Source organism: Larus michahellis, chromosome 7, assembly GCF_964199755.1.
Source record: "Larus michahellis chromosome 7, bLarMic1.1, whole genome shotgun sequence".
Taxonomy (NCBI): domain Eukaryota; kingdom Metazoa; phylum Chordata; class Aves; order Charadriiformes; family Laridae; genus Larus; species Larus michahellis.
This window is the reverse complement of record NC_133902.1, coordinates 5103942-5122966: the sequence shown is the minus strand read 5'-3', so window position 1 is coordinate 5122966 and position 19025 is coordinate 5103942. Positions and strand designations below refer to the sequence as shown.

The window sequence follows — 19025 nt, the reverse complement described above, 5'->3', positions numbered from 1 at the left end:
GGGCCTCCCTGCAGCCCGGCCAAGGCGGGTGCTGGGGGGTGAGGGGTCTGGGGGCTGCCTGTCCCCCTCTCCATCTTCCCGGTCCTGCTCACCTGGGAGCATCTCAGGGCAACCCAGGCCTCCATCCTCCCTGCCTGGCAACCACCAATCAGAGCTGGCTCGGCTGTTGCCCTGGAAACCCCCGTTGCCATAACAGCGGCTGATGGAGGCACAGGGGAGGCAGATGGTGGCAGAGGGGGACAGCCATGGCTGGCAGGGAGGGACAGGGGGCTGCACACTCAGAGCCTTCCCTGGGGCCGGTGTTGACCCCCTCCCTGCAGCCCCCCCGGTGGAGGGCAGCCCGATGGAAACACTTCCAGCCCAGCCGGAGCTGGACGCACATCTGAGAGGTGGCCACCCGGCTTTGCCACCTCCACCTCTCACTTTGTCCCACCTTCTTCTGCAGCCACTCTGCCCCAGGACCATCACCAACATGCCTCATGCCCACCCACCTCACTGCCTTACACCCCGAGCTGCGATCCCTGTACCTGTACCCTGCTCCCAAAATCTGAGCTGCCTGCCCGTGCTGCCAGGCATCTCCCAGGCATCACCCCAAGGCAACCCCCCCAGCCCAGGCACCTGGCCCCAGGAGGTCCAACATCGGGTGAGAAGATGCCCAAAAGCTCCAGTGTGTACCTGGATCTGGCCCTTGCCCATGATCTTGTCCACGATTTCATTGTTGTCCTTGTTGAGCTTGGTCTTGTCATAGCACTTCTCGTAGCAGAGGATGCGTAGGGACTGGGAGCCCTCCAGCTCGATCTCAAACTCCTGGGGTGCAGACAGAGGGTGGCTCAGCCCCACAGCAGCGTCAAAGCTGGGGCTGGAAGGGCAAGGAGGGGGCACAGTCCCCTCCCTGCGTCCCACCCTCCTCTCACCTCATTCCACTGCGGTTCGGTGGTGTCCCGAAAAACCCTGGTCTTGGCTTTGCTGACAAAGTAGCCGAAGGAGTCCACCTCCAGCGTGCAGTAAAGGTCTGGGGGAGCAGACACCGCTCAGCGCATGAGGAACATCCCCACCGGCTCCCGGGGGACCCCTACGGGCAGAGTGGGGCCACATGCTGGACCCCAGCTCCCCCGCTGGCACCGGCCCCTCCGAGGAGGGGTGGGCACCCACACTTACTGGCAGACTGCTTGAAGCCCTTGGCGGAGTGGACGATGACGTGCAGGAACCCGTAGAGCCCGGGAGACTCGTCGTCTGTGTTGGGGAGAGCAGGGGCTGTGTCAGGGCTCAGCTGCCACCTCCTGCACCCCAGGGACAGCGAGCGGCCTGGCTGTCCCCAAGGCAGCCTTTGCCATAGTGAGTGCTATGTACTTGCAGTGACACTCCAATGTCCCCAACCTCCCCCGGAGGGCCATCCTTAAGGTCTGGAAGAGGACACGTATCCCCTGCTGCCGATCATCCCTGATGGACATCCCGAGCTCTCCTGCTGCCGGACAGCCCTGGGGGAGGTTCCCAGTAGGACTGGCCGGGTCTCGCCCTGGGGACACCCTGGTCCTGCCCAGCCCATGGGGGTGCTGGAGAGACCCCAAAAAGCAGCTCCGTGTTGCAGCCGGGATTGCTCTGCCTGGGAGCCCGACTCCGCTCCGGCAGTGCCACCTGGTGGGTAGCTCTCCCCCTGCACAGCCAGGGTCCCCGAGTAGGGGCTCTGCTCCAGCCGAGGGACCTCACAGCTGCTCCCTGGCATCATCCGGAGGGACGTGCCAGCCCACGGGACACACTCACCGTCCTTATTGCTGGTGACCGGGATGTTGTGGACGGTGCGTAGCTTGAAGCAGGATCCTGTGAGTACCTGCAGCTCCACTGAGCTCAGGACGAAGGCCTGGAGGTCTGGGAGAGGACAGGAGAGGACCTTCAGAAGGACGCAGCCAGCACTGGCCATGGGGACCAGAGAGCAGCAGGCTGCAATCCTGTGGGACCTCCTTGTGGCCCCCGGCAGGGGGCAGGAGCCCCAAGATGGCCTCGTGAGCCCCAAACTTACCTTTTTTCTGCAGTTTCTGAATGGCCTCCCTCCACTCAGACCTCTCATAGTCGGACGACAGCAGGAAGAGGTAGCTCTGTAAGAGAGAGGGCGATGCGGCGGGCTGCGCGCAGGCAGGGCTGAGCTCGGTCCCCAGCCCACCCTCCTCACCTTCCCGTTGCGGTTGTGGATGCGGAAGGGGATGGCAGGCGAGTTGAGGAGCAGCCAGAATTCGTTCTCAAACATCTTCTTCTTGAGGCGCTCAATGGCTCGGCTCTGCCCCTTGTTGGCTTTCTGTAGGCGGAGAGGGGACAGGAGCTTTCAAAGGTCCCCCATGTCCCATTCCTGACTCAGAGGAAGGCACCCGCCCCCTCAGCAGGTCCCACACCCTCCCAACCACCCGCACCCTCCTCTCACCTCCTTCTGCACCTCACTCTTGATGGCTGAGATCTTCATCTTCATGTCTTCCAGCTCGTGGTCGGGGATGACGTGGACCTGTGGGCAGTGCTCCGATTCCTCCGGCGAGGGGAACACCAGGTCAGCCAGGGGCACGTACCACTTGCAGTCGTACTGCTGGTGCTTCCTGTGGCCGGAGTGCGGGCGCTGAGTGACGCCTGACCCTCACCCCGGCACATCCCCCCGCCTGCTGAAGGACAGGGTGGTTGTGACGCCTTCCCCCCATGCCCAGCACCCTCCTTACCCCACCGCCGTCTTCTTCAGCTTGGCGCAGAGCAGCACGTCGGTGAAGAGGAAGACGTGCCGCAGCTTCCGTGAGCCCTCCGACAGCTCCACCAAGAAGCCATCCTTGACAAGCTGCCGGGTCTGCGGGGCAGCAGGGCTGGCGTGAGAGCGGGCAAGGAGCAAAGGCCAACAAACCGCAGGGGACAGATGCTCCCGTCCCCCTCAACGGCTCAGCCACCAGGAGCATGGGAAGGTCCATGTCCTCTGGGTGCGATTTTGAGTCCCATATGGTCAGTAGGGTGCCAGCAAGCAGCAAAGACCAGGTAGAGCCCTAACCTTGCACCCAGGACTGCGTCTAGAGGAAACCCACCATCTCCTGGCCAAGCACCATGAAGCTCCTCAGGGTGGAGACATCAGCTAGGGGCTGGCAGAGGGCTCAGCCCTCACCCTGTGCCCAGGCATTGCCCACCCCGCTGGCTCACCTCCCCCTTGGGGGTGGTGACCGCTGTCCTCCGGGGATCGATGTCCTCATTGATGCTGGAGAGGAAGTTCTGCGAGATGCGGAGGGCATCCTGGAGCAGCGGGTAGTCAGGGTGGTCGGCCGGGGTGTGCTTGAGGAGGTCCTGGAAGGGGACAGGCGCAGATGAGCAGCCCAAGGGCGCTGCCCTGCCCGCAGCACCCACCCTGGAGACCCCCCCAGCAGCACGCCCCAGGGCTCTGGGTCCCCAGGAACAACAGGGGCACAGCACCCTGCCACCCCCCGCCCCGGGACTGGCGTCACACTCACGTGCAGGACGAGGGTGCTCCGCGTCACCCGGTCAATGGGTTTGTACAGGAGTGCTGCAGGGAGAAAGGGGGCATCAGCAGCCATCCACTGCTGGGGCCCTGGACCCTCTCCCACCCACGAGGAGCCAGCACCGCATCCCACAGGGACAAGGAGGGAGGACCAGATGCCCAGAGACCACCCCCAGGTCTGCGCAGAGCCCTGGGCAAGCACCCAGGGTCTGTTCCACACGGAGATGGCAATGGCTGGACCACCACGTTACTGCTCAGAGGTGCCCGAGGGGCTTCACCAGCAGCATGGGCACCCGTGGGGTCCCCACTGGGGTGACAAGCCCAGACAACTGCTGCATGGCACTTGCCACATGGCTATCCATTCCAGCCACGGCCCCATGCCAGCAAGATCTGACCATGCCCCAAGACAGGGCACGATGGGGACACCAACCCAGCCACCACGTCCTCCTCCCCTCTGCTGCCACAGGTCACGGGTGGCAAAGCCAGAGGGGCCATCACAAACACCGCTCTGCCCCAGCTGCTGCCGGCTGCAGGACGTCCCCACCACGACCGTGCCAGCAAGTCCCCCTCCGAGGTGAAGGACCTCCCCGGGTGCGGTGGGGGCACCAGCACTGACAGCTTGCCGTGTGGTGGCTGTGAAGCGGAAGAGCCACTTGTCACCCCCGGCAGCCAGCAGTGTTTTCAGTTTCCCTTTTGGTTCAGCAGCGGGTCCCATCCCTGCCCTCACCAGGCTCTGACACCTCATGGGACACCCCATATCCCCCCGCCCCAGCCAGCCCTGGGTGCAAGGGGAACCCAGGCTCCTCCAGCAGCAGGAAAACCCCCACCTACAGAGAACGCAGGGGCCAAGGCATCATCCCAACGCCGCTGCCCTGTGTTCCCTCCCCGCAGCCCCCCATGACTGCATGTGAGGCTCCGTCCAGGGCAGGGGGGCAGAGCTGCCCCACACACGGGGCACAGACGTCCCCTTTCTCCTACCATGCACCCTCCCAGCAGGACACCAGCCCCGGGGGCTCTTCAGAGGCACATTTCGCCCCAAGCAGCCAGACCCTCCTCCTTGGCTCTCTGGACAGGTGAAGACCCAGAGCACACCCACGGTGCTGCTCCCGGCACCTGGCTCCTCGCATGTCTCCCCGGGCTGCTTACAGCCAGGCTGATGCCTCTGGGTTTTCCCTTCGCTTTTTACCACTTCCCCAAACTGCCAGGGCCAAGTGGGGCCGGGCTTCAGGCTGGGGGGTTAGGGGGAGGGAAAGATGCTGCCCCCCCCACCCTGCTCTATGAGCCACGAGGGGCTCCCATCCCCTTTTCCCCAGAGGGTGCTGCCTCGTGGCACCTGGTCCTGAGAGAGGGATCCCCATCCTGGCAAGCATCCTCGTCCCCATCCTCACCTCTCTGCTCGGGAGGCGAGGGCACAGGGCTGGACCCTGAACCGGAGACTGCATCCCCGGTGCCAGCGGGGAAAATCAGAGCCCCGCTCCCCGCGGGAGCCAGCAACAGCCCCGCTCTGGGAATGAGGGGGCAGGCAGGGTGTCCCCCCCTTTCCCCTACCCCCGACCCACAAGGAGGACGGACCCTCATCGCTACAGGCACAGGCAAAGCACCAGAGAGCCCCCCGGAGGGGCTGTCCCGGCACAAGGGAGGAGCGCGGTGCTCCTCGCCGCGCAGTCCCGCCAGCCCGGGACCCACAGGCAGGCAGCACGGGGGCAGGCACAGCAGGCAGCGATGCCCGGTGCTTCTCCTCCCCAGCCACGGAGAGACGGGCGTTCCAGCCCCACGATGCTCACAGCCTCCGGCGAGCAAACGGGGACCCCTCCCTATCGCCATCCCCATGGCAGAGCCCAGGCAGAGGGGGTCCCGCTGCCTGTCCCGGCCCCTCACTGTCCTGCCGATGGCACGAGCCCTTGCCCGGTGGGGAACGCGAGCGCGTGGCCGCATGTACCAGAGCCAAGATGATTCAATAGAGCCTGGAACAAAGACGCTCCCAACTTCAGCCTGCAGAGCACGATGCAGCCTCCACCCCCTGGCAAGGACAGCCAGCCCCAGGCCAGCATCCCCACAGCATCGCTCCCCACCGTCACCCGAATTCGGAGCTGCACCCCCCCCCCCCCCCCACCTCACCGTAGGTGCAGTTACAGCAGAGACGGACGACGACGAGGATTTCCATGGCAGCCCCGTCTCCACGCAGCCATCTCTGCCACCCCGCGGCAGCTCAGCCCGGCTGCGGCACGGCATCGGCCCCTCAGCACGGCTCTTGGCGCAGCCGGCGGGTGGGGAGGAGGGGGTGGGCAGGGGGTGGGGGGCTGCTGCACGCCCCCAGCATCCTGAAGAGCTGCATACCCCCCCCCTCCTTGTTGGCTCCGCACATGGGAACACAAAGGGCTCCGCTCGCGGGAGACACACAGTAATTCATCCGCGCCGGTCCCGCGCGCAGACAAAAGGCTGCGTCCCCCTCCCCACACCCGTGCCTGCCGTACCCTCCATGGTGACGGACGTGTGGCTCTCCTTCGAGTCCTTGGGGCCCTTCACCTTCAGCTCCTAGGGAGGGAAAGGCCCATCAGAACAGCCGCGGTGGGCTGGAGTTGGGGGGGAGGGGGGGGGGAAGGTCATTGCTCAAGGTCATGGGGTCCCCCCCGACCCTTCCTGCACCCTGATAGGTGCACAGGAGGCCACAGACAGGTGCTGAGGTGGAGATGGGGACCGTACGGGGTGCTGCCTGGCCAGGAGCAATTCTGGTTGCACCCAGCAGCTGGGATGCGGTGGACCCGTGGTGCACCCTGTCGCAGGACACCCAGCCCCACAGCTGCCTGCGAGGGGCTGCTGGTCCCACCGGGCTGAACAGCCCTGCTCCAGAGGGGCTGGAGGGAGCGGGGAGCCGGGCTGCGGCCATGGAGGTCCCTGTTTCTATAGGGGAGCCAGGCACAGAGACGCAGCCAGCAGGAGATGAGCCACAGGTGCCCAGCACCCAGCACCCACCCTCACTGGATGGGGCGAACGGGCACAGGCTGCCCCCGGCATCCCAGAAATGATGGCAGCGAGGGCTGAGCCCAACCTGAGCTTGCACAAAGCCGGGGGCAAACCCCCTCAAGACACAGAGACCACGACCCTCCAGCACAGCCTCTGAGGACCCTGCTCCTGGGACAGTCCCTGAGAGACCCGGGGCAGGGAGAGCATCTCCATGGGGCACACACGGTCAGCTCGGCCACGGGGACGGCATTCTCCGTCCCGCACCGGGACAAGCCCAGCCATGGCAGCTCCGTCCCCTCGGCACAGCCCCGCTCCAGCTTACCTCTGAGATCTTCTGGAACTGGTAGTTGCTCTGGCTGCACTTCTCTGCCGTCTCCAGTGCGATTTTGTAGTTATCCACAAAGGCCTTGTAGACCCCCAGCTGGCTGGCCTGCGGGGAGCGGGGGTTAGCCGGGCACCCAGCGGGATGCTGAAGCCCCCCCACAGCTCGAGGGGCCAGGCAGCCACCAAGGGGACACTGCCCAGAGCTGTCCCCTCCCGGCAGCGCACTGCCAGACCACAGCCGGCTGGGGAGCCACATGCTTGGCTCTGTAGGAACAGCCCTCGCCCAGGGCAGGATGGTGGGGCTCCAGCCCTGTGCCACCACAAACCTCCAAAATCCAGCAGAGAGGTAACGAGTGCCTGGACAGCAGAGGGTGAAGCTACAGCCGCTTCCCAGCACCCTTCAACCTGTCCTCTCCTCCTCCCCTCCCCAGCATGGCCGTGGCACCCACGGGCACAGCCACGGCTCCCATCACAAGTCCAAAGCAGCAGCAGGACCTGGAGCGTGACCCTGGGGAGCCACCGCCAGAGCACCCACAGGTGGCGAAGAGGCAGCAACCCCCTGCCTCTCCCCAGAGGGCCACCCACACGCCTGGGCTCCTGCCAGTCCCATGGTAAAGCCACACCACGCACCCCCAGCCAAAACCCTGCCATGGTTGCACCCAGGATCTGCCAGCCTTGGGCATCCCCCCTGCAATGAGGGGCACGGAGGCTGCACTAACTCCCATCCTGGGACGGGAGGGCTCGGGCAGGCTGCAGGGAGGGATGCAACAAGTCCCATGGCCACCAGTGAGCACGTGGCAAGGGGTGAGCTGACCCACGCCATGGGGCCGAACCCCATAGCATGGTGCTCCATCTCCCCATCCCTCCTCCTCTTCCAAGTGGAGCAAGCCCCAGGGAAGGCGCGTACCAGCTTCTGGAAGAGGTGGCCCATGGTGACGTTGCTGTCCCACTGCTGCACCTTCGGGCACAGGCTGTCATAGAACTCCTTGTGGATCTCATAGATGTCCTGGATCTTGTAGAAAATCGTCTCAATCTGCTGGAGGGTGAGGACAGGTTGCGACGTAGTGGCTGTGGCCTTCAGTGGCTTCATAGGCTGCCAAAGGAGGAGAAGGAAGAGCGTTTGAGACAAGGGCTGGGAGGGGAACGCTGGGGACAAGGGTGATCTGAGCTGGCGGTGAGGGCTGCCTGGGACGGGTCCTGGCCAGAGCTGGACCAAGGGACCGCTCACAGCTAGTGCATCCCCACAGACTTCCCCCTCCATGGTGGCGGTGACCCCCATGTTGTGCAACAGCGTCTCCACCACGAGGGCCAGTGAGTCCGCAAGAGGAACTGGGGCTATAAATACCTCCCCGCCAGGCACGCTGGCAGCAGGGGGGAGGCGAGACGGGGACAGCCGGGCCAGAGCAAGGCTGGCTCCAGCATGGCTTCTGCTGCTTTGCTCCTGCCCAGGTAGCACCCGGGGAGGCTGTCCAGGAAGACACGACTTCATCCATCCATCCATCCATCCATCCATCCATCCATCCATCCATCCATACAACTGTCCATCCACCTGTCCATCTACCCACCCATCCACCCCTATTGGGGGATGTCCCTGTTGCTCACCAACAAGAGGGCCTCCAGCTGGTTGATGTAGATCTCCTCGCTGGCCAGGAAACCAGAGAGCACCAGCTTCCGCATCTCCAGGCCTTTGCCAGCATCTCGCTCACCCTGTGCAACACAGCAAGGAGCCTGGCTGAGCCAGCAACCGGCATGACAGGAGACCCCTCATCCCACCAGGCCATCCCCGCGTGGGCATGTGTCCCCACCAGTGTTGGGGAAGCTCTGCAGCAAGGGCCGGGCACGTGCCCGTTGGTCGGCACAGCCAGGCTGGAACCATCTGGGAAGCCATGGGCTGTGCTGGTTTCGCTCCCCTCCCTGCTCCCAGCTGGCCAGGAGCCCGGCGCCACTGGCAGCGCTCCATGGTGGCGTGCGGCACAGCGGGACTCTCCCAGGGCAGAGTCCAGAGACGCCCGGTGAAATCATGCCCGGCGGTGGATGGTGCTGCCACGTGATCCAGCACCACCCTTTTCCCCAGCTGAGGTTTTCCCAGGAAAGTGCCACCCTGGCGCTCACTGCCCGCTGGCACCAGGGCAGGTCCCAGGCTGCGCGGGGCCCCACTGCCACTCGAGCCGTCGGTGGCTCTGCCCGCGCCCATGTCTGCTGCAGCACCGATGCTCCAGCGACACAACCCTCACAGCAGGGAGGTGGGCAATGCTCAGACAGGCTGGGGGGCTCCGGAATCCCCAGCGAGGCTCTGCCAGCACCCAGGCACGGGTGCCCCAGCCCCTGGACTGTCTCAAGCGCCCCGCGTGCCCTCACCTTCCCTACAGCACTCTTTGTCCTAAAAATCACACTCAGGAGATGGGCTTTGCCATCCAGACTGGGACCAAGCATAGCCATGGGGACATCAGCTGCTCCGAGCAATGAGCCATTCGGGACATTGTGGGGATATATTGGTCCTGTTTCGCCCCTGCCAGCCCTGGGCATTGTGCCTGGCAGCTACAAACACCCCGGGGTGCACGGCCATGGCATGGGCACAGCCACAGATCAGCGTCTCCCCGTCCCACTGCGGCATCCACCATCTGGCCCTGGGGGCTGCTGCGCCAACTGAGGTGCCCACCCCGCGGCTCCCCGCTGGGCTGCGGCATCAAGGACAGGCCATGGTGACCGGTGTGGCAGGGGTGCCGGCAGGGGGGGGGGCAGTTTTGTGCGCTGGGAGCGCGCGGGCTCGTTGCCACCGATTAGTCACGGGCTCTTCCTGCTTCCCCCAGCCTGGGCCCTGCGCGGGAGCCGGGGAGATAAGGGGCCCGTCGGCATCCAGGGCCCGCAGTGTCCCGCAGGGATGATGCCAGCCGCCCCCCACGACCCAGAGGTGCAAGGTCCGGCAGCCGCCCTGTGCAGGAGACCCCAGAGAGAGCGGAGCCAGAGCCCTCCTCCAGCCCTGCGCTGGCACCCAGGCTCCCCCCAGCAGGGTGGGCGAGAGAAGGGTGCTGGGCTGCGCCTGCCAGCACAGGGGTCCCCTTGGGCCACCCCCCGGCACCACGGTTTGGAGCCATTTAGGGGTTGCCGATGGCCGTGCGGTGGGGCAGTGTCACAGCGTGGTCCAGCCCCTTCCTGAGCATCCGGCGCCAGCTCTGCTGAGCCACGCAGCCCCCCCACAGTGGCACGTGTGGCCCCCGTTCCCCCATGGGAGGAAGGCCGGGTGCTCAGCCCGCTCTGCGCAAGCACCCACCGAGCCCTTCGCACTCAACGCCTGGCGCAGCCATGTCCTGTGTCCCCGGCCACAGGCAGTGCCAGGGGGGCGGCGGGGCTGTGGTGATGCTCCCGTTGTCCCGCCAACTCTGCCCCCCACCAGCACCCGCCGTACCGACCCAGGAGCTGCCCCAGGACCTGGGCAGCACCAGCAAGACGCCCCTGGTCGCCCCCACCCGCCACCCAGCGCGGGAGCAGTGTACCCCCCGCCGCCCACCTTCTCGCCGGATGAGAACGGAGACCCGGGGCTGGTAGGGGTTCCTGGCTCAGAGTCATCTTCATCCTCCAGCACTTTATCCAGGTACCCTATGGCCTCCTCTTCCTCCTCCATGGCCGGCCAGGCAGCGGGGGGGGAAGGGAACCCCACAAGGCTCCAGGCGAGGGGCTCACACAGCCAAGCTGGCCCAGCCTGACTCAGCCCTGGACGTCGGCCACCGCCGTGGGATGAAAGGAGCCATTATAGGATTCCCGGTGCTCCCGCCTGCCCTCGGCCCCGGCGTCCCGGCCGCAGCGCCGAGCGCTCCCGGGTCGGCTGCACGACCACCTCCGAGCACCGGCGTCGGCGGCAACTCCAGGGTCACCAGCGTTGGGGACAAGGGGGACAGCCTGGCTCTCCCCTGGCCTCCGCTCAGCCCCGGGGGGGGGCTGCAGGCGGTGGAGGGCCGCTGCCCGCCGCCCTGCGCCCCAGCCAGCCCTGCCGCTCCGCCCTGCACGCTCGCTACAGGAAATGCATCTCTTGGCGCTGGAGGTGGGGCTGCTCCACCGCCGGAGTGTGGTCAAGGCTGGGGAGCGCTGCAGACGCCTTCCCAGCACCCGCTCTCCCAATGCCGGCAGAGCTCGGCGTGCCCGGCAAGACCCACGGGGATGGGTCCCCTGACCCCTTCCAGGCCCCCCTGCTCCCTCGCCCCACAGAGCAGCCAGCAAGGGGAGAGCACCCGTCCCGCGTGCCGTGGGCCCCTGGTCCCCCCATGTCCCGCGGGCAGGCAGAGAACCGGACCGCAGGGATTGCCCCCAGCGCAAGTGACCTTGGAGGGCAGCTGCAGGACGAGGTCCTGTAAGGGGACCTGGCTCCGTGCCCCCAGAGGGGTCCCGGACCCCTCCCCGCCCCAGAGGGGTCCCACCAATTCCATGGGGCAACGCAGCCAAGACACAGCATCTGCCCCACATCCCACGAGGATCGGCAGTGACACCTCACCACTGCCCCAGCCTGACCACAACCCCGGGGCAGCCGGGGAACGGGGACACAAGCGGTGGCATGACGCCTACAAGGGACATCGTGGGCCCTGGCAAATGGGGCAATGGGCTGGAGGAGGGGACACTAACGCAAGAGCTGTTTCAGCAGTTTCCCCCCACTCCTCAGCAGCAAAAGGGGAACCAGCGGCTGCATGTGCTCTGCCCGCAGGAGCCGGCTCTTCTCCCCACGCCTGTCCAAGCCTGGAACAAACTCTGCTCTGAGAAGTGGGCAGGGACACAGACACAGGGACTTCCCAGAACCCGTGCCCAGCCCTGTGTCCACGCCGCAGCTCAGGCTTTGCCCAGCCTTTGCTAAGAGGGGTCTGTGCCAGGGCACCGGGACCCTGCCTGCTGCAGCCAGGTCCCCAGAGCGGGGAACACTCCGTGCCCAGGTGAAAGCCACCCGTTGTGCCATCCCCAGCAGCACCCGAGCAGGGGCTGGGCCACCACCTCACACCATGACCGTGGCACTTGTGTTTTCCCAGGTGGGAGAGGGAGGGACAGGCTGCGCTTGCACCCAGCAGCCGGGGGCCCCAGATGCAGTCACAGCTGCCCCAGGAGCCTGCAAAAAGAGATGCCCCACCAGAAGCCTCCTCAAGCCCTCCAAAAGGCAGCAACACCAGTCCCCCCTCACCAGAGAAGAGCGATGGGGCAAGCCTGGCACCCCATGCCACTGGTCACAGCAGGACCCACACGCAAACCTGCACCCATCGCGAAGCTGGACACGCAGGATTAAACATGCCGGTATTCAGATGGTGCCCCGCTTAGCCCTGTCACAAACAGCTCTAGAGACAAAGCGATGGAGGCAGAGCCCGCGCTGAGCTCCAACGCTTCCCAATCCTGTTAGTGCCAACCAAGCCGGCTTCGCTGCCTGCGTCCAGCCGCAGTATGCTCCACCAGCCCACCCAGGGCACCGCTTTGCCAGCCTCCCCCAGGGTCTCCCCCTAAACCTGCTTCCCTAGGGCCACCCTCTGCTATCCCTGCTGGCCCCCGGGGACGGAGCCCATCGCCCACAGCACATCCGTCCCCAAACCCCGGCACCGGGGTGTCAGGGCTGGCGCTCGCAGGGCGACAAATGGCCCCGAGCCCGGGTGGTTTGGTCCCAGCCCCGGGACAGGGTCCTTTGCGCAGCAGGGTGGCAGGGGGCCGGCAGCCTCCCCCCTCCGTCCCCGGGGAGCGCCGAGGGGCCGCGCTGGGTGCCGGGAGGAGGATGCTGCGCAGCAGCGGGCCCTGGGGAGGAAGCCACACCTCTCGCCTCCTCTGCCTCAGCATCCGGGTTAAGGGCTTAACTCTTTCCATGACCAAAAAAAAAAAAAAAAAATACCCTTCACGTTTCCCAACCCGGTCTCCTGCCCCACGGCCAACCCCCAGCCCGCTGCGGGACCCCGGCAGCTCCCCCAGCCCGGGCAGCGGCGGGCGCCGAGGGGGCTCCCCTAGCCCGGGGCCAGGCGGGCTCTCCCCGCACTAGCCCTGTGCCCAGGGGCCGGAGGCGCCCGCCGCCCTGCCAAGAGCCCACCGGGCCAGGGCACACACCGGGGACGGCAGTCCCCGTGTCCCCGGGGATGGCGGCCCCACCGCCCCCGGGCTTTATGGAAACTTTTATTCTGGAAAAAAAAAACAAAAAACCAACAAACAAACATTTTTGTCCTTTGGTTTCCCGTCCCGCAGCTCTCCAAGCATCCCTCTGTGAAACATCCTAGATAAACCCCAGGGGCTTCCCGAGGTCTCGGAAGAGCAGAGGGAGAGGAAGGGTTAAATCTAAGTTCCCCAGAAGAGGAGGGGGGGGACGCGGACAAGGTGTCCCTCCCCAGCTGGCGGCTCGTCCCCCAGTGCCGCTAGATGGAGCCGGCAGCCCGGCAGAGCGGCTGCGCCCTGTCCCCAAGGGCTCCCCGCAGCAGGGGACCCCGGGAACCCCCCGCTTCCGAGCCAGCCCGGGTGGGCTCCAGCACCCGGACCCTGCTCTCCGACCAGCCCGTGCCCTCCTGGCTCTGCCGCCGGCACGGCACGACGGGGCAGGGACGCAACGTGTCCCACAGACGTGCCCCCACCCTCACCACCAGCAGCAGAACAGGGTGCTCCTCCCTGGATCCCAGAGGGCCACAGCCAGCAGGGTTTGGGATGCCAGGGGACAGTCCCCCGGGTCGCAGAGCATCACTGACACTGCTGACACAACCAAGCCGGGCACCCGCAGCCCAGGCTTCAAACGCACCCGGTGCGGAGCTCCACGTCCTGAGCACCTACCCCTGTGCCGAGGCCATCGGTGGGTGTGGGTGAGACGCCGTCCCCGCTCTCCTGGCCGCGGGCGCTGAGCTGGGGGGACATGGTGGGCGATTCGTCGATGTAGGGCATGGTTTCCGAGCCCTCCGGCAGCGCCTTGGGCTCCTCGTTGCCCTCGGCGTCGTACTCGTCTGCACCATAGTTGAAGTCTGCCGGGGGAAGAGAGGGTGGTGGTGAGCATCCTGGCGGCGCCATGGCCGAGGGTCACCACACGGCGCACACAACCCCCACAGCCTGCGGTTACTTGCGGGCGACTGACCCCGTGTCCGATACCCGGGGCCATGCACAGACACGCGTGCCCACACCCGCAGCCCACCCTGGCCCCGCCGGCCTCGGTTGCCTGCTTTCTGCTTGCCCTGCCGAGCAGGCAGGGCATGACACAGAGCATCCTCATCCCCACAGGGGTCGAGTGTGTCCGCTCGACACACTTCCCTATATTTGCATAATTAAGAGCACCGAGAGGCCGCAGGCCTTCTCTGCGCAGAGACAGCTGCTCTGCCAGACGCCCCAGCCCCAGGCGAGTGACTCTGCCCTGCCGCCATCCCTGTGCCATCCCTGGGGAGAGATGGAGCTGGGCTGGCAGCCACGGCCACCGTCTTTCCTCGCTTCCCAGCACCCGTCTGCCTCGGAGCATGGGAACCGGTGCCAGGACGCCTGGGTCCGCAGCGGAGGACAGTGCCACCCCCTCTGGAAGAAGGGGGACGGTGGCAGCTCCATGGTGGGTGGGCAGCTCGGGCCATGCTGCGGGGGCAGAAGGGCTCTGCTTTCCCCAGCACAGGATAAGGCCACGCCAGGCAAGCACCCATTTTGGGATGCCACACGACTCCCCCATCGCCCATGGCCCAGGGGATGCTATTTTGGGGAGCCAGAGCCCCAAGTGGGAGTGGGGGGGGGGTCTCCAGGGCCTGCAACGGTCCCCGGGGCACAGCGGGGGACCGGGGTACATCCTAACCTGTCACCATGGAAACGGCAGCGGCTCAGTGGCGGCGGGAAGAGGCGGCTGCAGCAGCCCCGAGATGCTGACAAAGGGGAGGGGGAAGGGAGCCCGGCTGCGGCAGGGGCGGCCGCGGGGTGCAGCCAGCACCCCCAGCCGGGGCCTGCAGCCAAGACCCCCTCGGCAGCTCCCAAAGAGGTGGTGGGCACAGGTCACCCAACCCGACCCCCTGCCAGCCCCTCGCTCCCCTCCTCACCAGCAGCCCCATGGCTGTCCCCACAGACTCCCTGGGCACAGACAGCCAGGAGACCTCGGCCAAGACCCTGGCCAATACTCTGGCCAAAATGCAGTGCATGGGGGCTGGAGCAGCCCTCCCTGACCAAACCCCACAGTGCTGCCACTTCGTGTCCCCATGGTCCTACCACCCCAGCCGAGGACTCCCCAGACTCTCACCAACACTGCTCGGCACATTAATATTGCATTTGGCTTCATATTGAAAGTGAATAAATCTTTAAATCAAACAGCGCTGCAAAGCCCGCTCAGGCTGAGAGCCCTACCGGTGCTGGTGGGTCCCATCCTGCATCCGGGGGTGGGATGGATGAGAGCCCTGACATAGTCCACATGCATCCCAGCTCCACCAGGACACCACAGTCCCTCTCAGGCTTTACTTTATTAGCAATTACCAGCTAATAACCGTTCGTCAGAGGCTACCCTCACCTGGTCACTGCAGCCCTCATTCAACCCAGGAGCTAACTGGGAACGAACATGCTGGATGGGCAGAGATGGGGGAGCCTGTAGTTCCCCGTGGTCCTCAGCTTCCAGGGAAAGGGGATCCCCAGCTATAACCCGTCCTGCCTCCTCGTGGTGCATGTCCCTTGTCCCTCTTGCCTTTGATGGGTCCCAGCTGGGACGTCTCCAGCACTGGCCAGAAGCAAGGCAGCATAAGGTACTCCCATGATGGCCACCTCCCTGGCACATCCACCCCACACATCTCCCCTGATCCCACCCCAGCACTGTCCCTGTGCTGGGGATGCCACAGAGAAACCCAAACCGCTCGCCCAAGCGCCCATCCCCATCAGACGGGGTCTAAAGGGGAGCCAAGGCAGCAGAGAGGGGACAAAGCTGATGGTCCCCACCAGGCACACCAACCTGGAGGCTGTCAGGCTCCACCACCTCCCCTCCACCAAGGCCAAGGTCTGCAGCTCCAGGCTTAACCATGGGGCAGGCAACAGGGGCACCCAGAGCGGCACCAGCACTGTGAGAGACCTGGAAACCCAGGCTGGGGCGGCTCGGTGGCAAGGTAACGAGGAACACAGCTTTAATGAGGCAGCTGGGGACACGGGGAGGTGACACCTGCAGCAGTGCAGGGAAAAAGGCAGCATCGATGGCACAGAGAGGGAGAGACTGGCCTGCAGGGACACAGGAATGACCCATCTCTCGTGCAGCCATTGCTCCCAGTTGGAGCAGATCTGTGTCCCAGTCCCAGGCCCAAGCTGGGGACAAGACCTACAGACAGTGCCCCAACAGGCACCCAGGGAGACGGACCCTGCGCTGCCCACAGGAGGGAGGACGGAGCCATGTCCCCATGGCTCCAGCTGTGCCTCCAGCTGTGCCACCCAAGGCCATGCAGTATTTACTGGGCTCTCACCTGGGGAGGCCGGGCAGAGGGACCTCCCCAGCACCCGCTACAGGGAGGGAACCAAGCACCACCAAACACCCAGGATGGGTAAGGGGGACATTGCTGGGCGAGGGGACCACGGAGGGGCTGGCCCCTGCATCTCCCCGCCTGGTGGGCGCTCCTGCCACCCAACCAGCCCAAACCGAGCGCCTCCCTCCTTCCCCCGCAGCTGCATTGCCCCTGCAGCCTGTTCCTGTGCCTGTGCCAAAACCCAGCGCTATTTTTGCTCCCGTTTTTTAGCAGCAGCAGTGGAAATCCTCCTGCTCCACCCTAGGCATGGGGACTGAGGGGAGGGAGGCAGCCTAGCCCAGGGGAGCCACTCCGGGGGGAGAGGACACCCCGACCTGAAACAGCCTTGTAACCCCAGCTACCACACGCAGCCCTGTGGCCCGGAGCTGGATCCGGCCCCAAAACGTCCCAAGGGCTGGTGGCCATGGGATGCTGGCACCCATCAGGGCAGGGGTCCTAGGGGCTGGCATGTGGACCCAGGAGGGTGACAGGGCCAGGAACACATCCCCGTGGATTATTTTTCCCAGGAAAAGAATGTTTCCGCTCCGCCATATCTTCCCAGGTCTGACCCAGGCTAATCCCAGCACAATGGTCCCCAAGAGGGAGCACAGCCACGGGCAGCAGCCGGCTCCTGCCCAGCCTGGGCACAGGCAGCACAGTCACCGCAGCTCAGGGTGGCATTTTCTTCGCTTTCCAGCCATGCACATGCTGTTCCCTGGCACCCCAGCAGTTCGCCGGCACACCCCAACGCTCGCCTGTCCTATCCCACTGCTGGGAGAAGCCCAACACCTGCACGGAGCCTGCGAGGTTTTGGGAAAACGCCGCGGTTTCCCTGTGCCTGGGTGAAAATTCACCATGACAACACGGATGCGTGAGCTGGCCTCGGACCTGCCTCCGCGGGCCTCCTCCAAAGGCTGGCTCAACACAAACAGCATCTCCTCCGCACCGTCACCGCCTTCCCTGGTGTGATGAAGGCCAGACGCTGCCCCGCATCCCCCAAAACATAGGCACACAGAGCAGCCTCCCCCATGCCTCTCCTCTCCACAGCGAGGGCGGCTGGAGCAGGATTTGGGATGGCAGAGCCATCGCTTTGCAGAGATGCTGTGGCTGGGAAGGAGGGCACGGAGGCTGGGGCTGGATGGAGCCTCCAGGCTCCAGCCCAGCCGCCTGCACAAGCTGCACAGTTGCGCTGGACCCCGGGACAGCTGGCCTTTGGATGCAGCCTCTGGCTGCGGGTATCAGAGGCTTCGGGCTGGAAAACTTGGGGGACGGGGGCTCAGCCCTATGCAACGTGCCCCCCAGCAGGCCCTGCTCCCTCCAGGGCACAGCAGATGCCAGATCCGTGCAGGGGGCACCATGCCCCTTTCTCCGGAGCATCCCACCTTCCCGCACACCCGTGCCAGACCTCACTGACACAGAAATGCCAGGCTCCAAGCTCAACACTGCACCCCGAAACCTATCCCTGGGGTGCCCACACAGCTCAACGCTCCCCCAGAATGAACAACGGGGAACCCGTGGCTGAGCCCCGCATCCCATAGACATGTCCCTGGCTCCCTTGTCTGCCACTGAGACAGCTGCCATGGGACTGGGACCAACACAGCTCTGGGGCTCGTTCCTCCCTCCTGCCCGTCCGTGGGATTGGAGGGAATTCGCGCCCCTGGGCTGCTGCAGAAATGGGGGTACCCCCAGCCCCTGGGTACCGACATAGCGTTGCCACAGCATCCTTGGCACAGCGCCTCAGAGCTCGCTGTGAAAATCACGGCCACAGAGGGATGGGGATGGGACCAGAGGCAGAAAGCACCCACGTCCCCAAGGACCCCCGTGGGCAGCACCAGCTGTCAGGCTGCTCCAGCCCCAGTGAGCCCCTACCGTGCCGGGGCCACCGTCACCCATCCTGCTCACGCAGCCCCCAGGAGCAGGCAGCGGGTCCCTGGAGCCTGGAGGATGCTGGCCCGACTCTGGCCAGCACCGCCTTGCCAGTGGGGTGTGCGGGATGCTCAGGGAGGGCAGCACAGCCCCCTGCCAGCGTTGCCTACCCCTTCCCTGGGCTCAGCTCGGCCCAGGAGACCCCTAGCACGGGGTGGCCGGCACAGCGTCCCTCCCCGGCACAGCATCCTTCCCTGGCACAGCATCCCACCCTGGCTCAGCATCCCTCCCCAGCTCGACGCAGCGTTACACAACAGGTAGGAGGGGGACCCGCCACCCAAGCGCCCCCCCTCGCCGCCCTCCCGCCCCCCCCCCCCCCCCAATCCCAGGGCACGTACTGCTGTAGAGGGTGTCGATCCAGGAGAGCCGCGGCAGGCCGCGGTGGCTGAGCGGCTCCATGCTCGGGAGGGCTGCACCGGCTCTCAGCCCCGCCAGCCGGCTCTCATCTCACAACAAAGGCGGCGGGCGAGGGCGGGAGGCGGGGGGCCGCGGGCCCGGGGGGGGGATGGAGGGGAGAGCCGGGCACGGCCGGCTGCCCGGGCGCACGGCGGCTCTTCTGCCCGGGGGTGCCCGGGGAAGGAGGTGCCGCCTGGCGATGGCAGCGCGTCCCGCCTCCCGCCCCTGCCTTGCCGGGGGGAGCCGGGCTCAGCGTCCCCCCGCACGCAGCCACGCTGACCCTCCGCAGGGGTCTGGGGACCAGGGAGGAGGAGGAGGAGGAGGAGGAGGAGGAGACGATGGTGGTGGTAGAGGGGCATGCGGCTGCCCCCCAGGCCACCCCAAGGAGAGGCGGGGGGAAAGGGGGAGCCCGGCTCCATCACCCTTTCCACCATGGTCTCCTCTCCTTCCTATGACCGAGGGATGCTGTGCCCCCTCCCCGGTAAAACCTCCCCAGCCCCTCAAACCGCTAGGGCTGAAGG

General features: G+C 65.9%; 1 protein-coding gene across 3 annotated transcripts in view; it reads right to left on the bottom strand.

Annotated features, from left to right (window-relative positions):
• Positions 1 to 19025, bottom strand: part of ABR (ABR activator of RhoGEF and GTPase) — a 42157-nt gene that overhangs the window by 13525 nt on the left and 9607 nt on the right. Inside the window, exons 1-16 of one of the 3 annotated variants that reach the window (XM_074593664.1) lie at positions 18447 to 18705; positions 13526 to 13710; positions 8363 to 8467; positions 7668 to 7853; positions 6759 to 6866; positions 5947 to 6007; positions 3465 to 3517; positions 3160 to 3300; positions 2697 to 2818; positions 2414 to 2579; positions 2168 to 2290; positions 2018 to 2093; positions 1762 to 1866; positions 1159 to 1233; positions 915 to 1012; positions 676 to 807 (exon numbers count right to left, since the gene is read on the bottom strand). In XM_074593664.1, coding sequence (XP_074449765.1) covers positions 676 to 807; positions 915 to 1012; positions 1159 to 1233; positions 1762 to 1866; positions 2018 to 2093; positions 2168 to 2290; positions 2414 to 2579; positions 2697 to 2818; positions 3160 to 3300; positions 3465 to 3517; positions 5947 to 6007; positions 6759 to 6866; positions 7668 to 7853; positions 8363 to 8467; positions 13526 to 13710; positions 18447 to 18507 — 1797 coding nt within the window. In that variant the 5' untranslated portion in view covers positions 18508 to 18705. Of the gene's footprint in view, positions 1 to 675; positions 808 to 914; positions 1013 to 1158; positions 1234 to 1761; positions 1867 to 2017; positions 2094 to 2167; positions 2291 to 2413; positions 2580 to 2696; positions 2819 to 3159; positions 3301 to 3464; positions 3518 to 5946; positions 6008 to 6758; positions 6867 to 7667; positions 7854 to 8362; positions 8468 to 10268; positions 10769 to 13525; positions 13711 to 18446; positions 18706 to 19025 lie in introns of those variants that run through there. The other 2 variants (XM_074593663.1, XM_074593665.1) reach the window with 2 other exon arrangements.